Genomic DNA, 25453 nt, shown 5'->3' on the forward strand with positions numbered 1-25453 from the left:
GAACACTGCCGTCCCCTAGTGGAGGCATGGTGTAATGACCACTAAACATGTGAAGAACGAGGAATAAAGGTATCATATCAAGGTGTGTATCATATCTTTATTTCACCAACACCTCAAATCTAACACATTCAGCACAGAGAAATCCAGAACAATCAAACAACTTCTATCACTGGGGTTAGAATGTATTTTGTTAAAAACTGTACAAAAAAGGTGATTTAAAAAAAAGTTCATATCAAGCCTTTTTTATTTGGTATACAGATATTTATTTCATATACAGTATCATATATAGATATAATAACATGTGCCACTGCAAAGTCACAGACAAACTCATTATATTTAATAGGAACGAAAACAAAACAAGGAAGAAAAAAAAAAGTATACAATTCTAAATGCGCTTAACTTGAGAGGGAAAGTGAGTCACAGAACAATGATCAACGGGAATGATGAGGTAACTTCCAGGCAGCAGTGATGAGGATGAGGATGAAGACGTATTGCGACAGAAGCCCCACCAGGCGGACGGGTGGGCGGGTTCGGTTCTGGATCGGGAACCTCGCCGCCACCGCCAATAACTCACGACGACCGCGGCGGCGTCTACGGTCGGCCATGACGGCTTCAGGACGCAGGACTCCCCCGGCGTGGCCGCGTATCTAATGGTACTGAGACGTACGCAGGTCGACGGGCGGATCGCTTTAGATCAGTGATGGAGTGTTCTAGTTCAGGGAGGATGAAACGCACCTGATGCCTGGCCGTGAACGCCACACACACACACACACACACACGCACGCACACGCACACGCACACACACATGCGCACACACACACGCGAACACACACACACACACAAGGGTCACAGGAAGTGAGCAGAGTGCAGAAAAGTGAGTGAGGGAGTGTGTGTGTGTAGTGTGTGTGTGTGTGTGTGTGTGTGTGTGTGCGTGCGTGGGGGGGGGTGGGGGGGGGCAGTGCTGAAACCATTCTAACAGTTGGAGCGGTCGGCTCCCCCTGGTGGTCACTCGGAGTCCCGCTGGACCTCAGAGGCGTCTGCTCGACAGATGGGGCAGGTCCTGTTAGCCTATTGGTGTGAGTGTGTGTGGTGTGTGTGTGTGTGTGAGAGAGAGAGCGGAGAAAAGAGAGAGGGATGGAAGGAAAAGAGGCCGGAGGTTAGGTTACCCAGACAACAGATAAAATTGAAAATTATTCAAATTTTTCTAATAAGGAAGTCAAAACGAACGTACCCTGAGCCACTTGTCGACACACTTCCCGTGGAACTCGTGGCTGCAGGGCAAGACTCGGAGCAGCTGGCGAGACTCGAAGTCGCTCATGCACACCACGCACCTGCGGGAGGAGAACGTTGGGGGAAAACATCCACCTCATGCTCGAGACGACATCCACGCCACGTTCATGAAAACATCCACCCCAAGACGACATCCACGCCACGTTCGGGAAAACATCCACCCCACGCCGACATCCACGCAACGTTCATGAAAACATCCACCCCACGCCGACATCCACGCGACGTTCGGGAAAACATCCACCCCAAGACATCCACGCTACGTTCGGGAAAACATCCACCCCACGCCGACATCCACGCAACGTTCATGAAAACATCCACCCCAAGACGACATCCACGCCACGTTCATGAAAACATCCACCCCACGCCGACATCCACGCAACGTTCGGGAAAACATCCTCCCCAAGACGACATCCACGCCACGTTCAGGAAAACATCCACCCCAAGACGACATCCACGCCACGTTCAGGAAAACATCCCGCAGAACAAAACTCCCGCAACGCAGTCGGTCACTAGACACGTCGACAGAGCCGGCGAAGCTACTCACAGCGTCTGCTCCGACTGGTGGTTGCTGGGGTTGAACCTGTAGGAGGGCAGCTGCTCGATGTCGCCCTTGGTCAGGCCGCGGAGCTTGGCCTCGCCCAGGCGCTCGGCCAGGTTCAGCAGGGCCTCGTAGTTCTCCACCTCCCCGTCGTCCACGTCCAGCTCCAGGCTGATGGCCGGACCGGTGGGCTGGACCGGCAACATCGAGCTGAGGGGGGAGAGAGAGAGAGGGAGAGAGGGAGGGAGAGAGAGAGAGAGAGAGAGAGAGGTAGGGGAGGGGGAGAGAGAGGTAGGGGAGGGAGAGAGAGAGAGAGGTAGGGGAGAGAGAGGGAGAGAGAGAGGGAGAGAGAGGGAGGGAGGGAGAGAGAGAGGTAGGGGAGGGGGAGAGAGAGGGAGGGAGAGAGAGGGAGAGAGAGGGAGGGAGAGAGGGAGGGAGGGAGAGAGAGAGGGAGGGAGAAAGAGAGGGGGAGAGGTAAGGGAGGGAGAGAGAGAGAGAGAGGGAGAGAGGTAGGGGAGGGGGAGAGAGAGAGAGAGAGGGGTAGGGGAGTGAGAAGTAGGTAGGGAGAGGGAGAGAGAGAAATGAGGGGAGAGACGGAAAGGCAGGACACAAGCAGAGAAAAAGAGAAACTTAGAAGTATGCACTTTTCTGATATACTGAATCCATAGTGTGCAAAACATCCATTTTCGCAGTTTACAAAATGAAACCGAATTGCGGCCCAGCTCACAAAAGTTCATGTTTATAGTCATCTGTGGACAATTCTAGTGTAATACGGTAGAGTGCGTTAGAAGTAGGGTTGCAAATTTCAAGGAATTTCATTAATCGATAACTATTAACCTTAACAAACGATAAACGAATAATTGATAAGAACGTCCCACACTGGACTGCGCTTTGCTCGCTTCATTTTTTTGTCTTCTTCCACTGTGTCGTTGATATTTCCCGGCATCCCAATTAACCTTCACTACATGGCGTGGCGCCCTCATGTGCACTCAGACCCTAAATCATGATTACATTTCACGCAACTCCTGTTGAAAACATTCGTTCCCCCCAAAAAAGTTCTGTTCCATTAACAATCAATTAATCGAGTAACCAAATCTTACGAGTAAATTCTTATCGGCAATTAATCGATAGTCAATTAACATCTCTAGTTAGAAGAAGTGATCTATACTCCTCCTCATGGGAGTCCAACCCCATGCATCATGGGCCATTTCACGGTCTGTTCATCCTGAGGTTGTAGCGTCTCCTTCCATGAACTACAAGAACCATAGTCTCAACACCAGACCCATGGGTTCTCACTGATACACTACATAAGCTACGATAACAACGTTACTGAATGCTGCAGATCTCTCTCTGGGTCTGGGACACTTCATGCAAACATCTGGACTAGCAACTCAACGTAATATTGACGTAATAACGACTAATGACTAACGAGAACCATGACACCTGGGCTACCGGGAGAGCTGGGAGACCAGTCAGAACGGCCAATGAGCTACTCACAGGAAGTAAGGCAGGAAGCTGGGGTGGTAAGGCGACGGTGGCAGTGGCTGCTGGGAACGGTAGCGTCGCCCTGGGATACGACGTGGCAGGAAGTTTGGATACGACTGAGAGACAAGCAGAGAGAGAGAGAGACAGGCAGAGAGAGAGACAGGCAGAGAGAGAGACAGGCAGAAAGAGACAGGCAGAAAGAGACAGGCAGAGAGAGACAGGCAGAGAGAGACAGGCAGAGAGAGACAGACAGAGAGAGAGACGGGCAGAGAGAGACGGGCAGAGAGAGACGGGCAGAGAGAGAGACGGGCAGAGAGAGACAGGCAGAGAGAGACAGGCAGAGAGAGAGACGGGCAGAGAGAGAGACAGGCAGAGAGAGAGACAGGCAGAGAGACAGAGGCAGAAAGAGACAGACAGACAGGCAGAGAGAGAGACATGCAGGCAGAGAGACATGCAAAGAGAGAGAGAGACAGGTAGAGAGAGACAGCACGACAGGCAGGAAGAGAGAGACAGGCAGACAGACATCAAAAAGCAATTAATATCATTCAAGTATCTCACTGAATAATAATTTGGGGGTTTTGGGTTGTTGGAGCATTTGGATCATTTGGGCACCACTCACCACCCCAAAGAACTCCTGGGGCAAAGGATCATGAGAGAGGAAGTGCAGCTGTGTGGAGTGGGCCGGGGGGGCGGGGTGTGTGGGGGGCGGGTAGTGGAGGCGGGACAGGTGTGTGACGGGCGCGGGCAGCGACAGGTGCTCCCCCAGCAGCTCCACGTCGTTCTCAATCCTCTGTAGGGGCTGCGCAAGTTAGGAAACAGAAACATAACATGAAGATCCTGTAATGACATTGTACTACCACGCGTTTTTCTTATTTTGCCCATCTTATTTCAATCAAAGGGGTGGCCAGAATAATGGGTACAATCAATGCAATTCAACAGCATCACAAACAACATCCTCCAAAATGGTCATATAGTTGAATCACGGCTTCTCGTAAACTGTTTCAACATAAAGTGAACATGATAACAATCATGAAGAGAGTTTTATTAGAGGACTGTTGTATTAAGACTGCATTCGTTTTGCTAGGTGTACCTAATGAAGTGGCTGGGGAGTGTATATTGCTATAGTGAACTACTTGCAAATGTTCTATTCAAGACTGAATTCTAGGCATAGATGACACTATGGTTTAATGCATCTCCAGTCCTACAGAACGAGCCTGTTTCAGTAAGAGCTTTGTTCCCTCTGCCATTACACTCCTCAACAAGACACCACGATAATAACCCCCCCCCCCCCCACTGTATAAATGTATGTATATATGTGTAAATATGTCCGTTGACCACGTGTAAATGTGTTACTGTATGGGTATGTGTAAATTCGTCTTGGTGTATATGTGTAAATGTGAAGTGGGGTTTGGGGGGTAATGGGTTTATGTTGTGTGTTGCACTTGTACAGTTCAGTAGATGTGAATTTCCTGCAAAGGACAATAAAGACAAATGTAATAATTGCTGTAACAGCAGGGTATCACTGTAGATAGCCATCTTAAACACTATAATCCAGAAGCGGACGATCTTAAACATTATAATCCAGAAGCAGGCGTTAGTGACTCACTGAGCGGGCCTGCTGTGCGCTGTAGGGTCCAAACTGCCCCGGCTGGGGCAGGTGAGCGGGGTGGTGGGACAGGTGGGGGGGCGGGTGGGGCAAGTGGGGCGGGGGCAGGAGGAAGGCGGGGTCACTGGAGAGCAGGGAGGGGAAGGGGTAGGGCATGGGCAAGTGCTGCACCGAGCACGTCTGCAGAACCTGAGAAGAGAGAGAGAGAGGGAGAGAGAGAGAGAGAGAGAGAGAGAGAGAGAGAGAGAGAGGGAGAGAGGGAGAGAGAGTTCCAGCAATACGACCACAGACCCAGACAGATAGGGCAGCCTCCAGGGCAGAACCCAACACCTCCCTGGGGAGGGTCGACTAGCAGCGTCAGGTGGTATGGAAGGTCGGTGTGGAAGCAGGTGGTGTGGAAGGTCGGTGTGGAAGCAGGTGGTGTGGAAGGTCGGTGTGGAAGCAGGTGGTATGGAAGGTCGGTGTGGAAGCAGGTGGTGTGGAAGGTCAGTGTGGAAGCAGGTGGTGTGGAAGGTCGGTGTGGAAGCAGGTGGTGTGGAAAGTCGGTGTGGAAGCAGGTGGTGTGGAAGGTCGGTGTGGAAGCAGGTGGTGTGGAAGGTCGGTGTGGAAGGCCGAGGACAGACGGACACGCTCACAGACGGACTCACAGACCCAACAGATACAACTGGAGAAAAGTGCTCGTAGGCAAGACAGGCAGACAGACAGGCAAAGAGACAAGACAGACAGACAGGCAAAGAGACAAGACAGACAGACAGGCAAAGAGACAAGACAGACAGACAGGCAAAGAGACAAGACAGACAGACAGGCATAGAGACAAGACAGACAGACAGGCAAAGAGACAAGACAGACAGGCAAAGAGACAAGACAGACAGACAGGCAAAGAGACAAGAAGGCACAGACAGACTGAGACCACGGACGCACACTCGCACCCAACACGCACAGATGCGCACGCACACACGCGCACAGAGTCTGGGGCGGCTGTGGCTCAGGAGGTAGAGCGGGTCATCCAATGACCGCAAGGTCGGTGGTTTGAATCCCGCCTCCTCCGGTCCACATGTCGAAGTGTCCTTGAGCAAAGACACTGAACCCCAAATTGCTCCCAATGAGCAGGCTGGCACCTTGCATGGCAGCTGCCGCCACTGGTGTGTGAATGTGTGTGTGAATGAGAGGTCATTGTAAAGTGCTTTGGATAAAAGCGCTATACAAGTGCAGTCCTTTTACCATTTTAGTCTAGAACAGGGGTGTCAAACTCTGGCCCGCGGGCCAAATTTGGCCCGCAGTGTAATTATATTTGGCCCGCGAGGCAATACCAAATGACTACTAGAGCTGGCCCGCCAGTATTATACAGCGCATTCACCGCTAATACTACAAATCCCATAATGCTCTGCTGTTGTTTTGGCGCGTCAATCAAGACAGGACCCAGAAACGCCCTCTCTTCTCTGACAGTAGTCATAGCAATCTCATACTACAACTGTAACCGTGTTACCCCTTCTTAAAAATGGCGAAAAGAAAGGCAGAAAACAGAAGCTTTACGTTATGTAACGTCTCACTGTGATAGAGACACCTGTGTTGACCTAGCCGGCCGCTGTGTTTGCTCTGTTCCTGTTCATTCAATCCTGCCGGCCTGTCTGCCTGCCTGGCTGTCTGTCTGCATGCCGGCTGTCTGTCCGTCTGCCTGGCTGTAGGACAGTCAGGGTTTTACAAGCTTCTCTACTGAGCAGATGGAGCACCAACACTTGTGTCTGAGGGCGTATTCACATATGTTAGTGCACACCATTGATGCGCACCAAAAGCGAAAGTGATAAGTGCATATTCAATGTTAAAGCAAAACTTGTTTGGGTCCATATTAAAATTTTCATTTGTTCAATGTTGGCCCGCGACTTTGTTCAAGTTTTACATTTTGGCCCACTGTGTATTTGAGTTTGACACCCCTGGTCTAGAACTTGAACCTTGAACTCACGGGTGGGGGGACGCTGCAGACCGGGTAGTGCTGCCCGCTGAAGACCACCGAGCATGCTGGGAGCTGCTGGGGGGGTGAGCGGGGGGGCAGGCCCGGGGGCCCCCCCGGAGGAGAGACCGGGTACGACACCTGAGCAGACGCCTGGGAAGGAGGAGGGGGGAGGAGAGAGAGATGGCGGGGGATGGGGGGGGGGGAGAAATAGGGGGAGGAGGAGAGAGATGGGGAGGGAGATAGGGGGAGGAGAGAGATGGGGGGAGGAGGAGAGAGATGGGGGGAGGGTTGTTATTCTGCACTCTTCATTTGCACTGTCCTGTCTTTGCGCTCTGGTCCTTTGCACCCTGTGTAATGTTGTCCCTATCAGTGTTATTCACCAACTGACCAGAACAAATTCCTAGTCAGGGTTTTTCCTGCACAAAGGAATTTTTGCCCCCAAAAGAGATTTTAGCCAGAGCCAAAGGAAAATCAGCAGAGCTAAAATGCTACAAAAAATAAATAAATAAATTAGAATAATAATAGCAATTCCTCTCCAAATGTGTTTGATAGCTTGTTTCAAGTGCAGCCCATCCCTCATTCTTGCTTTGTCCATGGTTTGGATCACTAGTAATCAAGATAATTAAAAGACAGGTTATCAGTATCTTAAACATTTTGTCATGTCAAGTGCGCTCAGTTAGAACAGCGAAGAATATATAGGCCTAAATATGCTGGTAGGCTACCTGTCATAAAAGAGGTTTCCCCCAAAAGACCCATTCTGAGCAAAGAAAAACCCCGCTAGTATATATAAAAATTAAAAAAAAACTACCACGGCTCATAAAACCGATTCTGATTGAAGGAGGTCAGAGGTCAAAGACCCCCCCCTCCCCACACACACACACACGACACTGTACCAAAACGGCTTCACGCCGAGCCTCCCGCCCACCTGGTCGTGAAGGTCCAGCACCATGCTGCTCTGCTGCTGGGGATGGGAGTGGGGGTGCAGCAGCCGGGGCGACAGGTTGGGGGGGTGGAGGGTCCGGGGCGACAGGTTGGAGGGGTGGTAGGGTGGGAGACGCTGCTGCTCCTCCAGGGGGGGACCCCCGCCGCCACCGCCGCCGCCCCGGGACGGCTGCTGGGTGTAGGGGGGGTACGCCTGGGGGGGCGCCGGGTGGTGGCGGTAGTTCTCGTCCTGGGGCCCGGCCGAGAGGCCGTGGTGGGGGTGCGGGGGAGGGTGGGGGGGGTGGTGGTGCTGGTGGTGGGGGGGGTGGTGGTGGTGGTAGTGTTGCTGCTGGTGGGGGGCGTGGTGGTGGTGGCGGGCGAGGCGGTCCCGGCGGCCGCGCTGGCGCCTCATTGGCGGGCTGGGGGGAGAGAGAGAGAGAGAGAGAGAGAATCAGATGAACGCCATCGTCAGTGTCATAGGTAAGCTGCTTCGGGCAATCCAAAAAGTGGTTGATGCTCAGAAAGTTATTGTATAACTGTACACACACACCTGCGACGATTGCGGACGGGCGTGTGGCATCGCTCGGGCATGTAGTGGGGGTGCGGCCTGCGCGCTGGCGGCAGCTCCCACGGGCGGATGGGGGAGGAGGGGCTGGGGGGCGGGACAGAGCTGAGGTCCAGCACGGCCTGCTGGGACAGACGCTGCCTCTTCGGGCTGGGACTGTCCTCCATCTGGAGAGAGAGAGAGAGAGAGAGAGAGAGAGAGAGAGGGATGAAGGGAGGGAGAGAAAGAAGGATGGAGGGAGAGAGGGAGAAGGGGAGAGGGAGAGAGGGAGGAATCAGGACATCAGAGATATTAGTCACCGAATATTACTTTATTAATTTCAATGGCAGAGTTGAACCACTATGATCACTGCAGGGTTATGCCTACCCCTTACAAGATCACCAACATCACATTTGCACTGAAAAGGGTTTCGCAACGTACAACTAGGGAGGGAATTGGCAGGGACCTCCCAATTCGATTTTATCCCGATACTTAGGTGCCGATTTGTTTTATATTGCGATTTTTGCGGCAATTGCGATTCTGTAATATTGCGATTCGATATGACGATTTTTTGCGATTATAATTTTTTTTACACTGGGCCATGGAAAACAGTTGAATCATACCTGCATGCATTTAAATACAAGTCAAATTCACTTTGCTTTTTTAAGTTTTATTTCAGCTTGGCCGAATTTTTTCCAGATGTGCGATTTGAATTGTGGAGGTGCAGCGTGAATCTTCTCATTGTCGTCCGACATGTTTGCTGCTTCTTCTGACTGAATAATAACCGTAACCTAGCAACTACTACGCGACGCGTTCCGTTCTAGCAGGAAGTTGTTTTTTAATAACAAAAATATCAATTTTGGGACAGCATGGCGATTTAAAAATCGTCACACACAAAAATCGCGATTTGAAACAAAATTTATTTTTTTCTCCCATCCCTACGTACAACCCCATAACATTGGCATTTCACCGTTTCTGCTGCACAGTCAGTCACAGCTTGTACAGGCGGTGATTCTGGCTCACCTTGTCGCGGTCCTCACTGCACAGGTTATCTGGGTGGAAGTGAAGAACTCCCCCTAGAGGCCGGAGAGAGAATGACAGGGGGGGGGTTTACACACAAGACTGAACACAAAACATCACAAGATACAGTCCTAACCCTACGGGGGAATCTGGCGTCTCCAGACCAAATCTGCCTCACAAACGCCAAAACACACAGGCGTGCTTTTCCCTGCGATGTTCCATGTGGCCTAAGATGTGCTGGAGCTCATAGGGGGTGAACGTGCTATTTAAGTCGGGCGTCTCCTGGGTTTGGGTCTCTTGTGTGTCTGGCTGGTTAGCTTTCCATTCCCGGCTCCAGACTGCCACTGTGCAGTCATTTCACAGACCACAGATCTTAACATGAGACACGCGTCTTTCCAATCTCTTACGAAATTGTTCCCTCTGATCTCAAACATGACTCCACTATGCCTCCATACTCATTCTCAAGCACTAAAAAAGAAAGAACACACGCGCACACAACCGATGTCAAACGCACACAGATCTCAAACGCACACAGAGCTCAAGCACACGCACGCACACAGGGTCTCCAGCTGTGCTTCACAGACACAGAGAGAGAGTTGTCCTTGAACTCCTGCTGATGGAGTTTCCCTTCATGGGTCCTCTGAAAACACCAACACCAAAGCAATACTCTCCCTCCCCCCCCCCACCCTCCCTCCCTGCCCTTATCCTCCGTCTCTTCAGAAACAACAGATCTCAAAGTGCTCGCTGACCCTTTCTTGCGCTTGCGACGGCGCTGCGGAGCTCTGTGAAGTCTGCAGAGAGCGACAGCTCAAAGACACCCTGCTAGTGGACGCAGGGAACAGAAGACTTCCAGGGGCTCAAAAAGAGACGTGTGAGTGTGTGTGTGAGAGAGAGTGTGAGATGGGATTTGTGTGTGTCATTTTTTTGTCGTCTTCTGCTGTGTCGTTGAAATTTTCCGGCATCCCAATTAGCCTTCACTACATGGCGTGGCGCCCTCATGTGCAGTCAGACCTTAAATCATGATTACATTTCACGCAACTCCCGTTGAAAACGTTCATTCCCAAAAAAACAATTTTTTTGTTCAATTAACAAGCAATAAATCGAGTAACCAAATCTTACGAGTAAATTCTTATCGGCAATTAATTGATAGTCGATTCACTATTAACATCCCTAGTTGGGGAGTCTGGTCTGCTTCTACTGGAGTGTGGGCATGTGCTCAGAGGCTAGCGGTCTGACATAAGAAGTCTGTGGGCGAATTTCGCTCGATATGGACAGCCAGTTCAGAGTAGAAACACAGAGGCAGGCAGTTTGAATATTGTTCGCCTACCACCGCCCAGAACCCAAGATGCGGGTATAGAACCAGCCACCATAGAGAATGAATGGGGAAGTGTATTTTGCTCCTGAGCCCAAACTGAATGCTTATCAACTGCAATGAGGCTAGCTAGATTCTGTAGGCCGAGAGGAATCCAATGATGCCCCTCTTGATATTTGGTCCGATTTTACTGACTGCTAAATTGATGAGCACTTTCATTCAACAACTGTAAATGTACTTTTTAGCATGTACAATTAAGAGTAAGTGTTGGGGTTAATGCTGCTTCCTTTTGTATCGGAAACGTCGGGATTCCCGGGTTCGACGTCAAAGTTGTCGTCAATGCGCCACCTGAACTCGGGTTTTCCACCATTTTACTTGGGATAAAAAAAAAATCTACCCCGACTTCATCGTCAGCTGCTGACACCAATCAGTATAGATACTCTGTGCATCAACAATAAGTGAAAGCTGTAATAAGACTGTTTATCAGCACTTCTGTCTTTTTTGCGCCTCATTAAATCAGTCATACACACAGCACTGTCCAACGTCTATCAGTGGACAATGTTGCTATGAAGTTCGTATGCGCAAAATAGCATAGTTCGTTGTTATCAACGGGTATTGCTAACAATGGCCAACTTGGCTAGAACTACAAAGATGGAGTGAAAGTGTGGTTTCCCATTTTGTTTCTGGAACGCATTCAACTGGGATATGACGTCATCCCTCTTCGTGGTGTCTGTGCCTGCGAATTCAGGAGCTATGTGTGTGTGTGTGTGCGCGCTTGGGTGTGTGCATGCATCTATTCCTCTACATGGGTTATTTTGGGTCTGGATAGTGGCAAAGGCGGGACAGGGGTCCATTAAAAGCCTGCGCTCATTCATAGGCCTGTCTGCCTGCCTGTAGGGTAAGCCTCTCCATTATATTCGACATGCTTCCTCATGTTTCTTCCAGGTTAAATAGAACCCACAAACACACTACCGGGCAAACGAGGACTGGTGTCACGGTTGGAAGCTTTGGCATAATATCAGTGTAACATTTCATGGTTAACACAATTCATTGTCTGTTGGACTGCACGGTACAGGGGAATGTATGACAAAGGAGAGGGTTTGCATGTAAAAACATACAACGTTACCACAGTTCTGCCGCTGTCGGTGAGCAATCTCAAAACTACTCTCTTAACCCCACAGTAGGGGTAGAAAGATGTTCATAAAGGCCACTGGGTCTACCTCTTCTTCTCACGGCTGCTTATTCCCCCACGATTGTTGATCTGTCTACTGACTGACGAGCCATCTGTCGATACTGAACGTGTTAAGTCAGGCCGTAGGGGTTCTGCTAACAACCAGATGAGCTGAAAAGGGCCCAGATTTGTCACTGAGGAGCAAGGACCAGACTTCAGCCTTGTTCCATCTACCCACCAGGCTGCACCACTCCACCACCTGAACACCTAACTACCCACCAGGCTGCACCACTCCACCACCTGAACACCTAACTACCCACCAGGCTGGACCACTCCACCACCTGAACACCCAACTACCCACCACACTGCACCACTCCACCACCTGAACACCTAGCTACCCACAAGGCTGCACAACTCCACCACCTGAACACCTAACTACCCACCAGACTGCACCAGCCTACCATCTGAACACCTAACTACCAACCAAACTGCACCACTCCACCACCTGAACACCTAACTACCCACCAGACTGCACCAGCCTACCATCTGAACACCTAACTACCCACCAAACTGCACCACACCACCTGAACACCCAACTACCCACCAAAGGGTATCACTCCACCACCTGAACACCCACCAGACTGCACCACACCACCTGAACACCCAACTACCCACCAAAGGGCATCACTCCACAATCTGAACACCCAACTACCCACCAAAGGGCATCACTCCACCATCTGAACACCCAACTACCCACCAAACTGCAGCAGCCCACCTGAACACCCAACTACCCACCAAACTGCACCACCCCACCACCTGAACACCCAACTACCCACCAAACTGCACCACCCCACCACCTGAACACCTAACTACTAGGGCTGTATATCATCTTGAATTTCGCGATACGATACGCATCACGATACACAGGTCACGATTCGATACGTATCACGATACAGAGGTCACGATACAATACGATACGATACGTATTGCGATACACACATCATTTACTGAAAGATTTTAAGTGTTCAAGACTGAAAACTGAATGGCTCAAATGCACTATATAGATAACTCAAACTCAATGACTGGACAGAGAGCTAGCTAATAAATATTTTACATTTGATATCCATGCTTTTTAAACTGTCAACATTGTAGTATTTATGGTTTTTCAAAATTATTTATATGTATGCTTTTTTAACTTAATATTGTAGAATATGCTTTTTAAACTGGATTTAAATTTTTTTTTTATTTTATTTTTTTATTTTTTTATTTTACAGCGCCCGGCTGTATCGATACTCCGGGCTGAAAGATCGATACAGTATCGCGATGCATCGTTGTATCGATACAATCCTACAGCCCTACTAACTACCCATCAAACTGCTAAGAGCTGCCAGCAGCAGGGGTGGACTTACCCATTAGGCAAAGGCAGGCAATTGCCTTGGGCCCCCAAACTAAACAGGGCACCATAGACACCTCATAAACGTATAGTTAAGAATTAGATGTATTAACTTCCTAATAATCATTATTTCTTTATAAAAATCCATATGCTAAATTGCGTCAGAATGTCTAATTAATGAGCATCTCCGTCAGGCCCCCCTCCCACTCACTACATTGGACTATTCAATTACTGTGCATCTGTGGAAATGATCAGATATTTATTTGTTTATTTATTTAAAAATATTATATATAGATATTCTGGGCGCACCGTCTCAAATCTGAAGCAGACAAGCCAACGTTACCCCAGCGATGCTGAAAAAAGGAGGAAGCAGAAGTAAACTTTAAACGTTTTTTTTTTGCAAAACTGCCAACGGTAGTTTACCGGTGGCTACTGACAACACTCACAAAGAGCAGGAAGAAGTGCTAGCAGTGAGAGCTTTGCTAATACTAGTAGCGAAGAGGAGCTACAGTGCAGCCTTACAGGAATATAATCCTTCGACTGGAGATGGTAACGTAGCTGATGAAGATGGCGATAACAGATCATAATAACCAACTAGTGAAGTAGCAGTCGCCCTACTAACCATTGTCAATTGAGTTTCTTCCCCCGTCCAACTAAGTCCCTGCCAAGCCCAGTGATTCATAAACAATATCTAGCTAGCTAGCTAGCTAGGCCTACTAGTGCGCAAAGCTCCGCAACAGTCGTGTGACTGAAAACTTTATTTGGTGCAGTGGGGGAGCTATTTAAGTGCAACACACAACAAACAGAACGCCGGTCTATGGCGTCATCGCACACATAATTTATTACATGACTCTATTGGTACAAACATTTACCCGCCAGCGTGGTGGATACCCTCCGAAATTTAGTCGGCAAATGGAAATTTGACCCGCCATCTTCAGCCCTGCTAGTAGCCTATCAATCAAGCCAGTAAAAATACCCATAGAGTTGCTAAATAAGGATTGAAAGGGGTAGAGAACAAGGAATGTTTAGGGCCCCATGTCCGTGTTTGCCTTGGGCCCCAAAATGACTAAATCCGCCCCTGGCCAGCAGTAAGCACAGTGGTATGAAATGCATGATATGGAGACTGCACACGGAAAGCCCCAAGGGGAAAAATAACTGACTGCAAAAAAGGTTTACAAAAGCGCGCGCGCGCGCGCGCGCACACACACACACACACACACACACACACACACACACACACACACACACACAGAGAGAGAGAGAGAGAGAGAGAGAGAGAGAGAGAGAGAGAGAGAATACTGCTGGACGGGAGTGCACGTGAAAACGGAAAATTAAGAGTCAGCAGCACACTAGATATGCCCCGTGAAGTTTTTTTTTCTTTTTTACCACCGTATGTGACAAGCCCTTCTCCAGACAAAAAATAACTTGACATCACATCTCTCACAGGCGAGTTGCACACCTCCGCCACGGTAGAGCTGTGAACAAACGCTTTTAGCTGGCGCCCACCTCACCCGGGAGGTATAATGCATGTTGATGAGCGTGAGGGCAACCCCGTGCCGTGGTGGTGTGGTAGCTTACCAGAGCCGGGGTGTCTGTGTGCTCCGTGCGAGGTATGGCGTTGAGTCCCGGTGGGCATGTAGTTCCCCTGGGTGTGCTGGTTCTCCGCGTAGCTGCGCGCTCCGTGCGGCCCCCACCCGGGGTTGTTCTGTTGGGGGTAGTTCACACCGACCCCGCCGCTGGCGTTCATCATGCTCCCGTTCCCGACCGCGTTGCTCCCGTTGCCACCGCCACCGTTCATCCCATAATGATAGAATCCGGACCGCGATCGCGAGCGAGTCCTCGGGGGGTCCATGACCGAAAGAGGTGATGGTTGTGGGCGGCTGTGGTGGAGGTAGTAGCCGACTGGTGCCTGGAGGAGATGGAGGTTCACCGTAACGGGTGCCTCCCTCTTGTCAGGCCAACTCTCTTCGTCTGCCCAAATCCACCTCGTCGAGTCCTTTTAACGTGTGTGAGTCTTCCTCCACCGCATGAACCGTTTGATTGGATGCAGAGGTAAACAGAAAGCAGCGAAGGATAAGTAGAGTCCGGCCTTATCTAATGCCCATCATGCATTTACTTTCTATTCTACCTCTCTGTTGCACATCAGCCTCGCTCAAACATGTGAAACGCTCACATGAAAACGATTTTAAATTCCTGGGGGGAGGGGTCGTATCAGTTTAGGTACTGTTGCAATACTATCAAACCAAAACAGAACAGCCCGGTGGCACAGCTTCATTATGCATTGAAAGCTGGAGTGCTGGCTAACAACTGATCCGACTGCCTATTGTCTAGTATCTAAAACAGGCACATTTCCCCCAAGGAAAATAAATATGTTCTCCGACGGAATAATAAAACGTAGTGGCTACTCCCATGCTCACTAAAGTCCCACATTCAGGTATGACGTTATGCTACAAATCGTGCCCAGAATATTACCTTTCCAGACAACGTTAGCTATTGACAGACCTTTCCGTCACAAATAGTAACATTAATAGCAAGCTAGCCTAGCAGTAAGTTAGCTTGCACTACTAGCGTTAGCTTGCTAGGCGCAGGGATATACAGCCCATCGGAGCCACATATCGCGGTATCTAGCTATATCTTATCTTAATCCAGAAGTTGATCGAATTATCCGTACCGTTAGCTACAACATCACATCATCAATCACCTTCAAATCATTGAATTCAGATGCATACTTACTAGCTTTACCGATCACTAAGTTCACAGGCAATCTACCATTGCCAATGCCTATTGCAAACGTTAGCTAACACTAGCTAGCTAGCTAACAACAACAGGAAAGCTGGGCAGGCAAACGAACAGCCGACATTACAAGCTTAGCCAGCGAAGTACAATTTAGCAAGCCTACCAACCTCTCGGAACAATTTCAGTAGCAAACTGCCACCCCTCTGGTAGGAGCAGCAGAATATGTCTTGCTTAATCTTCAAAATGTGCAGCGAAGATCGGCCAGCGACACGACAGGTCTCCGTCCGATTTAAATAGGTGGTTCTGGGCCGAGCCTCGGAAACGTGCATTTCATCGATCCCTGCTGGCAATGGAGCCGGAGCATTCAGCACCGCAATACTATTTTACATTAATAATATTCAGAAGTCTTGGAGACCTCTCTAACACTAACCCTTGCTCATTCATTCCGTAAAATTAAATACCCGTGTAGAGGCGAATCTAAAGACACTATGGGCTGGTTCCTTCTACTGATCAATCCAATCAGTTCCCAAAACTGAGAAAATGATCCAATGAACGTCCGTCCACGCGTCTGGCGATGAACAGGAAGAAAACAACGCCGCATGACAGCTGCTTCATCACGGAGGAGAATGTGGAAATGATTAAAGTTTATAAATGAATACAGGGAAACGTGAATTGTCTACGATTATAGCTAACTGGTATGAAAAGACACTTTGTAAATGATAAACCTGGGTGAACGAAACTTTTGCATTACGGCGCTGAATCTTGTTTTGGGGAATTCTGCTTTGAAAACCAAGTCTAACCATAACTCAAATAAACTTGTTAAAAAAAAGTTTGGAAAATTGTGTTTGATCGATATAGGCTACCTGTTGCCACTGTATCATTGCGGCATTGGAAAGCCTGTTAATTTCCCTTTACAACGATTTGTAAGGATCCTGCATTTGTGGTATGAGCAACACAGCTGATGGGCTATGTGGGTGTGGTCACAAGGTAAACGTGCCAAATTTACTTGCCAATGTCCAACAGTTTAATCTCCTGTTGACTATTGTTTTGAGTTGTTTGGGGGATTGGTTGATCGGTGCATTTCATGGGGCCCGCCGGGTGCTAGCCCTCAAGCAAAGTGGTCATTTGGTGTCCGCTCCAAGCATTGAGGGTTAGGGTTGAGAGAATGGAATGGCCGGCCATCAGTTCGGGCATACGTGCTAGTGACCAACGCAGCCACGAATGGAATGCCATCCCACAGCAGCGTGACCAGGGCTGGTGACCGGCATGAGGAGCTGCCCGGCTGTCGTGGCTGCGTATGGTTCTCCCATCCGCTACTGAGGCTCCTGACTGTTCAATGAATAAAGCATAGATTTACCAATATGTCCTGTTTGTTCCTTGTTACTGTTAAGAGTGCAATCATCCAATCCCCCAAACAACTCTAAACAATATAGTCGGTGCCAACAGAAGAATAAACTGTTAGACATTGGCAGGGAAATCTGGCACATTTCACTTGGGACCACACCCACACAGCTGTGCTGCTCATCCCACAAATGCATGATCCTTACAAATGGGACATCGTTGTAAAGGGAAATGAACAGGCTTTCCAATGATATAAGATCCAATGCTAATAATACAATGGAAACTGCGATATGATCGACCAAACAGATTTCCAAACTTTTCTACTAGTTTATTTCTATTGTAACAATGTTGCCTGGGACCTTGGGAGAAGGGTTGTGTTTATCCCCACTATGGCGTCTCCATCTGGGACAGCAAAGCGGCAATGTAAAGCACAGTAACGTACAGCAAACACAATCATTTCATTGGAATACGCAAGGAAACATATCTTTGAAATAAACAACATTTGTAAAATAGGTCTTGATACAAAGATAGTAGGTAGTTGAAGCACCCTTGATTTGTAACCCTCCAGACCTTTGCTTCAGGAAATATTCTAACTGGACCTTCTTTGAATTTTAATTGAATATCCCTGCTGTACAGTATACCAAACCATTTGTTGAGGAAGTGTGGAGACACAAAAACTGTGAAACACAGATTTATAAGAATGTGAGAGACAACGCCATTTTGGCACAGTATCCTCTTCTGTTCTGTTTTATCTTTCTGCTGCTGTAATGCCAAATTTCCCCTCCTGGGGATCATAAAGTTATATCTTGTCTTATGTCTACTACGTTCACAGTTAAGCTCAAAGATCAAAATTAACAATGTCAAAAGTACATGGCTGGAATGAGTATGGTGTGCAGAATTGTGGCCAATTGGCATAAATCTGCATAACTTAATCTGGCCAACCAATGGTGCAAATTCATCACTCACTCAAGTCAGTCACTCACTCTTTGCGTTTATAAGGCTGGCACCTCAGGGCCACAATTAGTTACACTGCACCACAGGAAATATCATCCATCTATGTCCGCTATGTACTTCAGTACATAAAGTGATTGCTCACTTCAGTATAAAAAAAATAATAATCAAATGTCAGTTACAAAATAATTTAAACCAAAGATCAAAATCAGTATCTAAATACACTGGCAGACAAACATTTTCTGGCAGAGGCCGTCATTGTCTTAGCCTGGCTTCACCAGACGCAATTCGCAAGAATGTGAAGGGTCTGGAAACTCACAGTTGCTTTCCGATTCCTAAGGGGCGTTACCAACGGGTGTAGATCACAATGCCTCTGGACGCAATCAGATAGACCTACAACCAATCAGCGAAAACGCCTCTACGGCGCTCCTCTATTCCGTCATTTTATTAAACCCGCCTCATTTTAGATAAACGGTTGTGATTGGCAGACTGAACCGCTAAAACGGTTGATGTCCAGACTGATCTGCGGAGTGGAATCGAATGTGAGCTCGCGAGATAAGGCTGGCGACGCCAGGCTATCATTGTCTGGCCTTGGCAAGAGTAGTTCTGGGGCCTCAGTAATAAACGTTGCGTATGCACAGAGGAATGCCTACGCCACTTTCTACGCAATCATTGGGATTTATAAAAATTGTACAAAACTTCAACAGGAGAATGTGCAATCCTCCACCGATACTTTTGACCCATGCTTACACTAAATCAGAATATTTTTGTGCGTACACACTTTGCATGTTTCATCCGTACGCCACCTTTTGATGTGAATCCTCAGCAGTTTTATAAATGAGGTTCCAGGTCTGGACGACCTCAGTACGTACACCAGAGTAATACAGTAGTACAGTGTACCTATTCAATCCTGAGACAGACCCAAGGTAACAGATGAACACAGAGATTGGCTCAGTATTCAGGAGCTGTCTGGTTACCGTCCCAGGTCCTATGCGCATCACAAATTCTGGCTGCCCAAACGGGGCATATCTCACCCCTACAAATCTAAACTCTCCACCCACCCACAGAGACTGTTTCACACACACACACACACACACACACACACACACACACACACACACACACACACACACACACACACACACACACACACACACACACACACACACACACACACACACACACACACACACACACACACACACACACACACACACACACACACACGTCTGGGGCGGCTGTGGCTCAGGAGGTAGAGCGGGTCATCCAATGACCGCAAGGTCGGTGGTTTGAATCCCGCCTCCTCCGGTCCACATGTCGAAGTGTCCTTGAGCAAAGACACTGAACCCCAAATTGCTCCCAATGAGCAGGCTAGCACCTTGCATGGCAGCTGCCGCCACTGGTGTGTGAATGTGTGTGTGAATGAGAGGCCATTGTAAAGCGCTTTGGATAAAAGCGCTATACAAGTGCAGTCCTTTCCTTTTCGCAGCCTATCTCCTGCGGTGTCTCACCCTGTGCTTGGGGGAGAGGAGGCTTTCGTCCAGGGGGCAGAGGTCATCCCGGGGGTAAAGATGCCCATGCTTCAGCCCTCCTCTCTTCTTCCACCTCTCCGCCTCTCTCCTCTTCCTACTCTTATCCCCGCTGCTTTGGCTCCTCCTCCCCCTCTCTTGGCTCCTCCCCCCATTATCCTGGCTCCTCCTCTTCCCCTCTTCTTCCCCCCTCCTCCTCTTCTTCTGCAGCGGCGGTGTGGGGTCTCTGTGCTGGCTCCTGAAGGGATCTTTGGGGACGCCCTCTTCATCCCGGCCCCTCCCGGCGCCCCCCAGGCCGCCTCCTCCTCCTCCTCCTCCTCCTCCTCCTCCCCGCCGCGCCTGGGCCTCCCTCCGCAGCCTCTTCACCTCCCGCCTCTCCCTGCGTCTCTCTGGCCACGTCTTCCTCCGGCCCCACTCCCCCGGGCTCCTCCTCCTGGGGGTGGGCCGCTCGTCCTCGCCGCTCGCCCCCTCCCCCGCCCCCTCGGGGGCCCTCAGGAGCTCTGGCGCCAGCACGAAGCCCCCCAGCCCCAGCTCTGGGGACGAGACGTTACATTTACACATTACGTTACAGTCGTTTAGCGGACGCTTTTATCCAAAGCGACATGCAATAATTGCATTTAACGTAGGAAGTCAAGTAGCAGACACAACCTGATTTATATCAACAGCAGAGTTTGTGTGGTGTGTGTGTGTGTGTGTGTGTGTGTGTGTGTGTGTGTGTGTGTGTGTGAGTGTGTGTGAGTGTGCATGCGCGCGTGTGATTTGTCACCTCTGGCTCGTTTCTGTATCCTGGCCTCCCGTCGGAGAATGTCTTGCAAGTCGTCATAATGACAGACAAACGGCAGAGAGGGGAAGGTCCCACTGATCATCCTTCTCATGGCGCACTCCTGCATGAGAGAGAGAGAGAGAGAGAGGGGGGGGGGGGGGGGGGGGGGCAGAGATGGAGAGAAACAGCAGTGATAGGGAGTGAGAGGTAAGGAAATCATTTTTGCAGCTCACTTTTTCGGCCCCTGGGTGAACTGTTTTTTTTGCTTCCCTCTGGAATATGTAGTGGTGGGACCTATGTCCATCCCCCCATTGCTCTCTGTAAAGCGCATTGTGTTGCCTCTGCGTATGAAATGCGCTATACAAATAAAGTTTGATTTGATTTGAGTGAGAGGGAGGGAGAGAGAGAGAAGGATAGACAACAGGGGAGATAGGGGGACAGCAATGGGAAAAGGACAACAGAAAGACGTGCCCTGGAGTGTCCTTAAAAGAGACGGAGGAAACAGAGGAAAGAAGGGGTCTGCATTCAGTTAGAGTGGGACAGAGAGAGACAGAGGGATGAGGGGGTTTCAGTGGTGCTCACATGGCCGTAGTGTCCTCTCCTGGAGCAGTTGTAGCAGTAGGCGGGGCGTTTGAGGTGTTTAAGCTTGTGGTCTCTGTCTGGCCTGCGGGGAATTTCCGTCTGAGTCTGAGAAAGTTTAAAAAAAAAAAAAAAAAAAAAAAAACGCTTAGTTCCAACACGAACAATTCGCCCTTCCTTCTCTCCTCTCCCCTCCCCTCTAGTCACTCACTGTGAGGTGGTACTGTCTCCATATGTCCGGGCAGCCCTGTGGAGAACACAGAGAAACCAATAAGAGCAAACAGCTGGCACCAAAACAGAGCACACAGACAAAAGACAGAAAAGCAACGTCATCGAAAACACTAGGGCTGTCAAAGTGGGAAGGTGTATTTTTAATTTAAATAAATGTGTTTGTTATTTTATCAAAGATAACCCGGCTTCCCTAGTTTGTCCTGTGTAACGTCTCATAGCTTTTGCAGCGAGTGTGTGTTTTACAACTAGCATTCATGCGGGACACTTAACAAGAGACTAGACTGGTGTGTGATAAGATGGAGGATGTTGTTTTTCTGAGCAGGGTTTTTCCTGCATAGAGGAATTTTTGGCGGCTCCTAAAGAGATTTTAGCCAGAGCCAAAGGAAAATCATCAGTGCCAAAATGCTTAAAATTTAGAATAAAAATAGCAATTCAAATCGTCTCCAAATGTGTTTGATAGCTTGTTTCAAGTGCAGCCCATCCCTCTTTCTTGCATTGTCCATGGTTTGGACCACTAGTAATCAAGATAATTAAAAGACAGGTTATCAGTATCTTAAACATTTACACAGGAGATTTCCTGCGATTGTGAAATGTGAGCTCAGTCAGACAGCAAAGAATATAGGCCTATATATATGCTGGTAGGATACTCGGCATAAAACGGAGGATTCCCCCAAAAAAATGTGTGCGCATCACCCCCCATGATTACTTCACAAACAAGCGCTTTCTCACACACACGCCTGAGGTACAGTATGTCTGAGGTACAGTATGTCTGAGGTACAGTATGTCTGAGGTACAGCATGTCTGAGGTACAGCATGTCTGAGGTACAGCATGTCTGAGGTACAGCATGTCTGAGGTACAGCATGTCTGAGGTACAGTATGCATTCCACAGGACGCATTCAGGAGGTGAAAGCTGAGTATGGTGGAATGCATATTAAAACAGTGCTCAATGTTCCCTTGTGTGTGTTTGACATAGGTCGTTGGAGAGACTTTTATATATATTGTGTTTTGTACCCTACTGTATATGACATCAACACACACACATCTTAGAAACGTCAAAGACACCTTTTATCAGAGCTTGACAAACAACAAAATTGTGTTAATCCATTAATCACAGAAAACCATGTACAGTGAGTAACGCAATTACATTTTATAATCATTTGACAGCTTTTGAAAACGCAGTGTACATGCTCAGGTCGGTCTGTCTACATTGAACAACTAAAGGCTCAGGGCTCTCTGTAAACTCACCAGAGAGAGAGAGAGACACACACACACACACACACACACACACGTCAAGCCCTGTGTTGGCATACAAACAGACTCACGTCAGTAAGGTGGCCAGTCATTCCACAGCGGTGGCAGTGTTGGTACCAGACAGGGGGCTCTGGGCAGGCCTGGTACCCGTGGGAAGGGAGGCCACAGCTGGGACAGTGTCGGCCAGGACAGCCCCTCTGGAGGTGGCCCTGGAGCCCACAGAGCGTACACGTCGGCCGCTTCTGAGGACAGACACACGGAAAGGGGGTTGACAAGAGTATGTGTGTGCGTGTTTGTCTATGAGCGCACACTGTATGCATGTGTGTGTGTGTGTGTGTGTGTGTACCATACCCTCGGGGCGGGACAGCTCTTCACCAGGTGTCCTGTCTTGTTGCAGTTGTGGCAGATCAGGGTCCGGTCAGGAGTAAAATAGCGTTTGGAGTGTGATTGGTCAAGACACCCCTGGGCATTGGAGAGAACCGTGACATCACACGTCAACAAGCCAATCATCTGAGGCTCACAAACTACTCTGTATTACTTGACTTCAAACCTTTGGGCTCTGTGCGGAGCATGGGCCTGTGTCCACACAGCGCCTTTTTCAGGCAGAAAACCCCTGGCAGGGCGCTGGGGAGAGCTTCATCCCAGCACGCTGCCAGCGCTTCACCAAACGAGGTGTCATGATGTTAAAAACGACGCAACATTAAACTACAGCGGACAAAAATAACAAGGGACTGGTGCTCAGAACCAGGCACTATGCCCTCTCTTTAGAAGTTCAAATCTAACACATAGGCCTAGCTCCAGTATGACCAGCACATTCCTGTCAGCCACAAGGAGGAGAGAAGAGAGAGAGAGAGTGTGCTACCTTATCTTTCTCTGATATGGCCCAGTTGGAATCAGTGGCAACTTTTGGCATCTGTTCCTCATCTGTTGAGGAGATACGAAGGTAGACTTCAGACAATGCACACACAAAGACTACAACGGGACACATGTTGTCATATTCAATCATGCTATGCCAGCATTTTGTGCTGGAACTCTCATAAGCCGTCTTTCCACTGTCGTGCCGAACCGTTCTGAGCACGCAGGGTAACCGTTCCGACGGTGTTTCCACATGGGACCGGTTGGGCCCAGAACCGTTCGCAGAACCGTTCCCATGGCACGGTTGTCTAACCGTACTGAGTGAAGCAGAACCGTTCTTTACTAGAAATGTGAAAGTTAGTTCCGCAAACAACATTCCGTGGAACGCAACAGCCCGAGAGGTGGAAACAGACACTGTAACCGGTATCGGTTCGGCACGACAGTGGAAATAAGGCTATTGTCTAAGGATCACTCTTTTTTTGTGGAACTCTTGTTGTCTGCAGAACTCTCATGGAACTAGGTCTGTAGATATTATCGTCTGTAGATGTCAGCTGTTGCACCTGCAGGTCCTCACCCTCATCTCCAGAGTCCCACTCAGAGCTGCTGCTGCTCCAGTAGCCCAGGTTGAGCTGGATCTCCCGGTCTCCATCATGCTCCCCTCCTCCCAGGATCATCCACTCCTCTATGGGCTCGTCACGGTGCTCCTGGTCATCATGATCTGAGTGTGGGCCATCCCAGGAGGATGCACTGGGGCTTCTGTCATGAGCCCGTCCAGTGGAGAGAGGGAAGGCCAGAACCAGGGGGGGAGAGTGACCCTGAGTGGCGAGGGGAGCCGTCTTCCGGCTGCTAAGTGCCTGGTTGGATGAACTAAACCCGAACTCACTTTCTTCCGATGAGATACTGTTGAATCCCTCGATGTAGTATTTATCGTCCAGGAAGGCCGACATCGGGCTGGGCAAAACAAGAACAGAACAATCCAGTTAGCCAGACATACCACATGGCTAGTGACATATCTATATATACACACTGGATGTATGTATGTGCATATTCTATACTATTCAGTGCTATACGTATGGAAGTAGTCCTTGTCTCCCCCCTGGGGAATCATTAAAGTATATAACTGTATGTGTAAAGATAACAAGAGCGTGCCTATTTTCATTCAATGCATTTAGACGCTGCGGTTCATAACGGCACTATACTAACCCCAACATGCAAGCTAACAGTTAACGCCAGCTAAATATATTGCTTACTACACACACTGCACCTTTGGCGGTATGGGTTAAACGGGAAAATGAATAAGAAACGACTCATTTAGACTATTGTATTGAAATACTGAAGTAATACCATTTATCCAAAGTCGGGTTGATCAAGTGGTAAACTGCCTATGCCAAGTTTTCTAGCTAGCAAGCTAGCAATAAAAATGTGTTTTGTTTCCTCAACAGTGGCTGACCAAACACAATCCCGGGGTTTTCGGCCCGGCATCAGTAAATAGTTGGACAACAAAAACTCTTTGTCGCTCACAGGAGGGGGAGGCTGCGAGAGCGCCCCCCGTGCATTATCGCAATAAATGTAGCCCACTATTTACAAAAGCCTAACATTAAATGTCGTTCTTGCGCAGGTGGCTACATACTAATAATTAGTAGCCTAATGTGTCGCTCAAGTGTGATTGGATAGCTAAATAGAAGGCTCGTGCGTTGTCATGGATATGCTTGATCCACAGCCTTGTTTTAGTTTTGGCTGTCATTTGACATTTGGCTGTAGTAGAGGAACGGCTCTCCGAGCTTGTGAGGAGATATCCCCACCTATACAATTCATCCCTGCCCCTTCACAGAGATGCCCAAGTACTGCGGAAAATAATGAAAACAAAACACAATGAAAACGGCTCTCTGAATAACCTCTTCTCTCAGAATGACAAACAAACGCGCAACAGAATGACAAGCGCGCGGCTGATTGTTTCCATAGAGACGACGCGAAGTGTCACCCGA

General features: G+C 48.9%; 3 protein-coding genes across 3 annotated transcripts in view; 1 reads left to right on the forward strand and 2 right to left on the reverse strand.

The window, feature by feature from the left end:
- Positions 1 to 281: 281 nt before the first annotated feature.
- Positions 282 to 16492, reverse strand: LOC311318042 (E3 ubiquitin-protein ligase RNF38-like). Its single transcript, XM_084449229.1, has 12 exons — positions 16135 to 16492; positions 14810 to 15245; positions 9359 to 9411; positions 8342 to 8523; positions 7796 to 8210; positions 6880 to 7020; positions 4920 to 5108; positions 3933 to 4112; positions 3326 to 3429; positions 1835 to 2038; positions 1232 to 1331; positions 282 to 1068 (listed from the first exon to the last, which is right to left on the reverse strand). The coding sequence occupies exons 2-12, from the start codon at positions 15081 to 15083 to the stop codon at positions 1006 to 1008; spliced, it is 1905 nt and encodes a 634-aa protein (XP_084305355.1). The 5' UTR covers positions 15084 to 15245; positions 16135 to 16492; the 3' UTR covers positions 282 to 1005.
- A 2917-nt stretch (positions 16493 to 19409) lies between these two features.
- LOC311317655 (carnosine synthase 1-like) overlaps positions 19410 to 25453 on the forward strand; it is a gene marked incomplete at both ends in the record, with an annotated part of 81763 nt that continues 75719 nt past the window's right edge. The window contains one exon of the mRNA XM_084448737.1: positions 19410 to 19499. Coding sequence (XP_084304863.1) covers positions 19410 to 19499 — 90 coding nt within the window. The remainder of the gene's footprint in view (positions 19500 to 25453) is intronic.
- LOC311317942 (zinc finger CCHC domain-containing protein 7-like) lies at positions 19625 to 24558 on the reverse strand. The gene is made up of 9 exons (XM_084449098.1): positions 24043 to 24558; positions 23476 to 23537; positions 22965 to 23075; positions 22685 to 22855; positions 21342 to 21377; positions 21134 to 21238; positions 20555 to 20672; positions 20021 to 20321; positions 19625 to 19930 (listed from the first exon to the last, which is right to left on the reverse strand). The coding sequence occupies exons 1-9, from the start codon at positions 24413 to 24415 to the stop codon at positions 19750 to 19752; spliced, it is 1458 nt and encodes a 485-aa protein (XP_084305224.1). The 5' UTR covers positions 24416 to 24558; the 3' UTR covers positions 19625 to 19749.

The sequence above is a fragment of the Borostomias antarcticus genome, assembly GCF_949987555.1.
Source record: "Borostomias antarcticus genome assembly, chromosome: 14".
NCBI lineage: Eukaryota > Metazoa > Chordata > Actinopteri > Stomiiformes > Stomiidae > Borostomias > Borostomias antarcticus.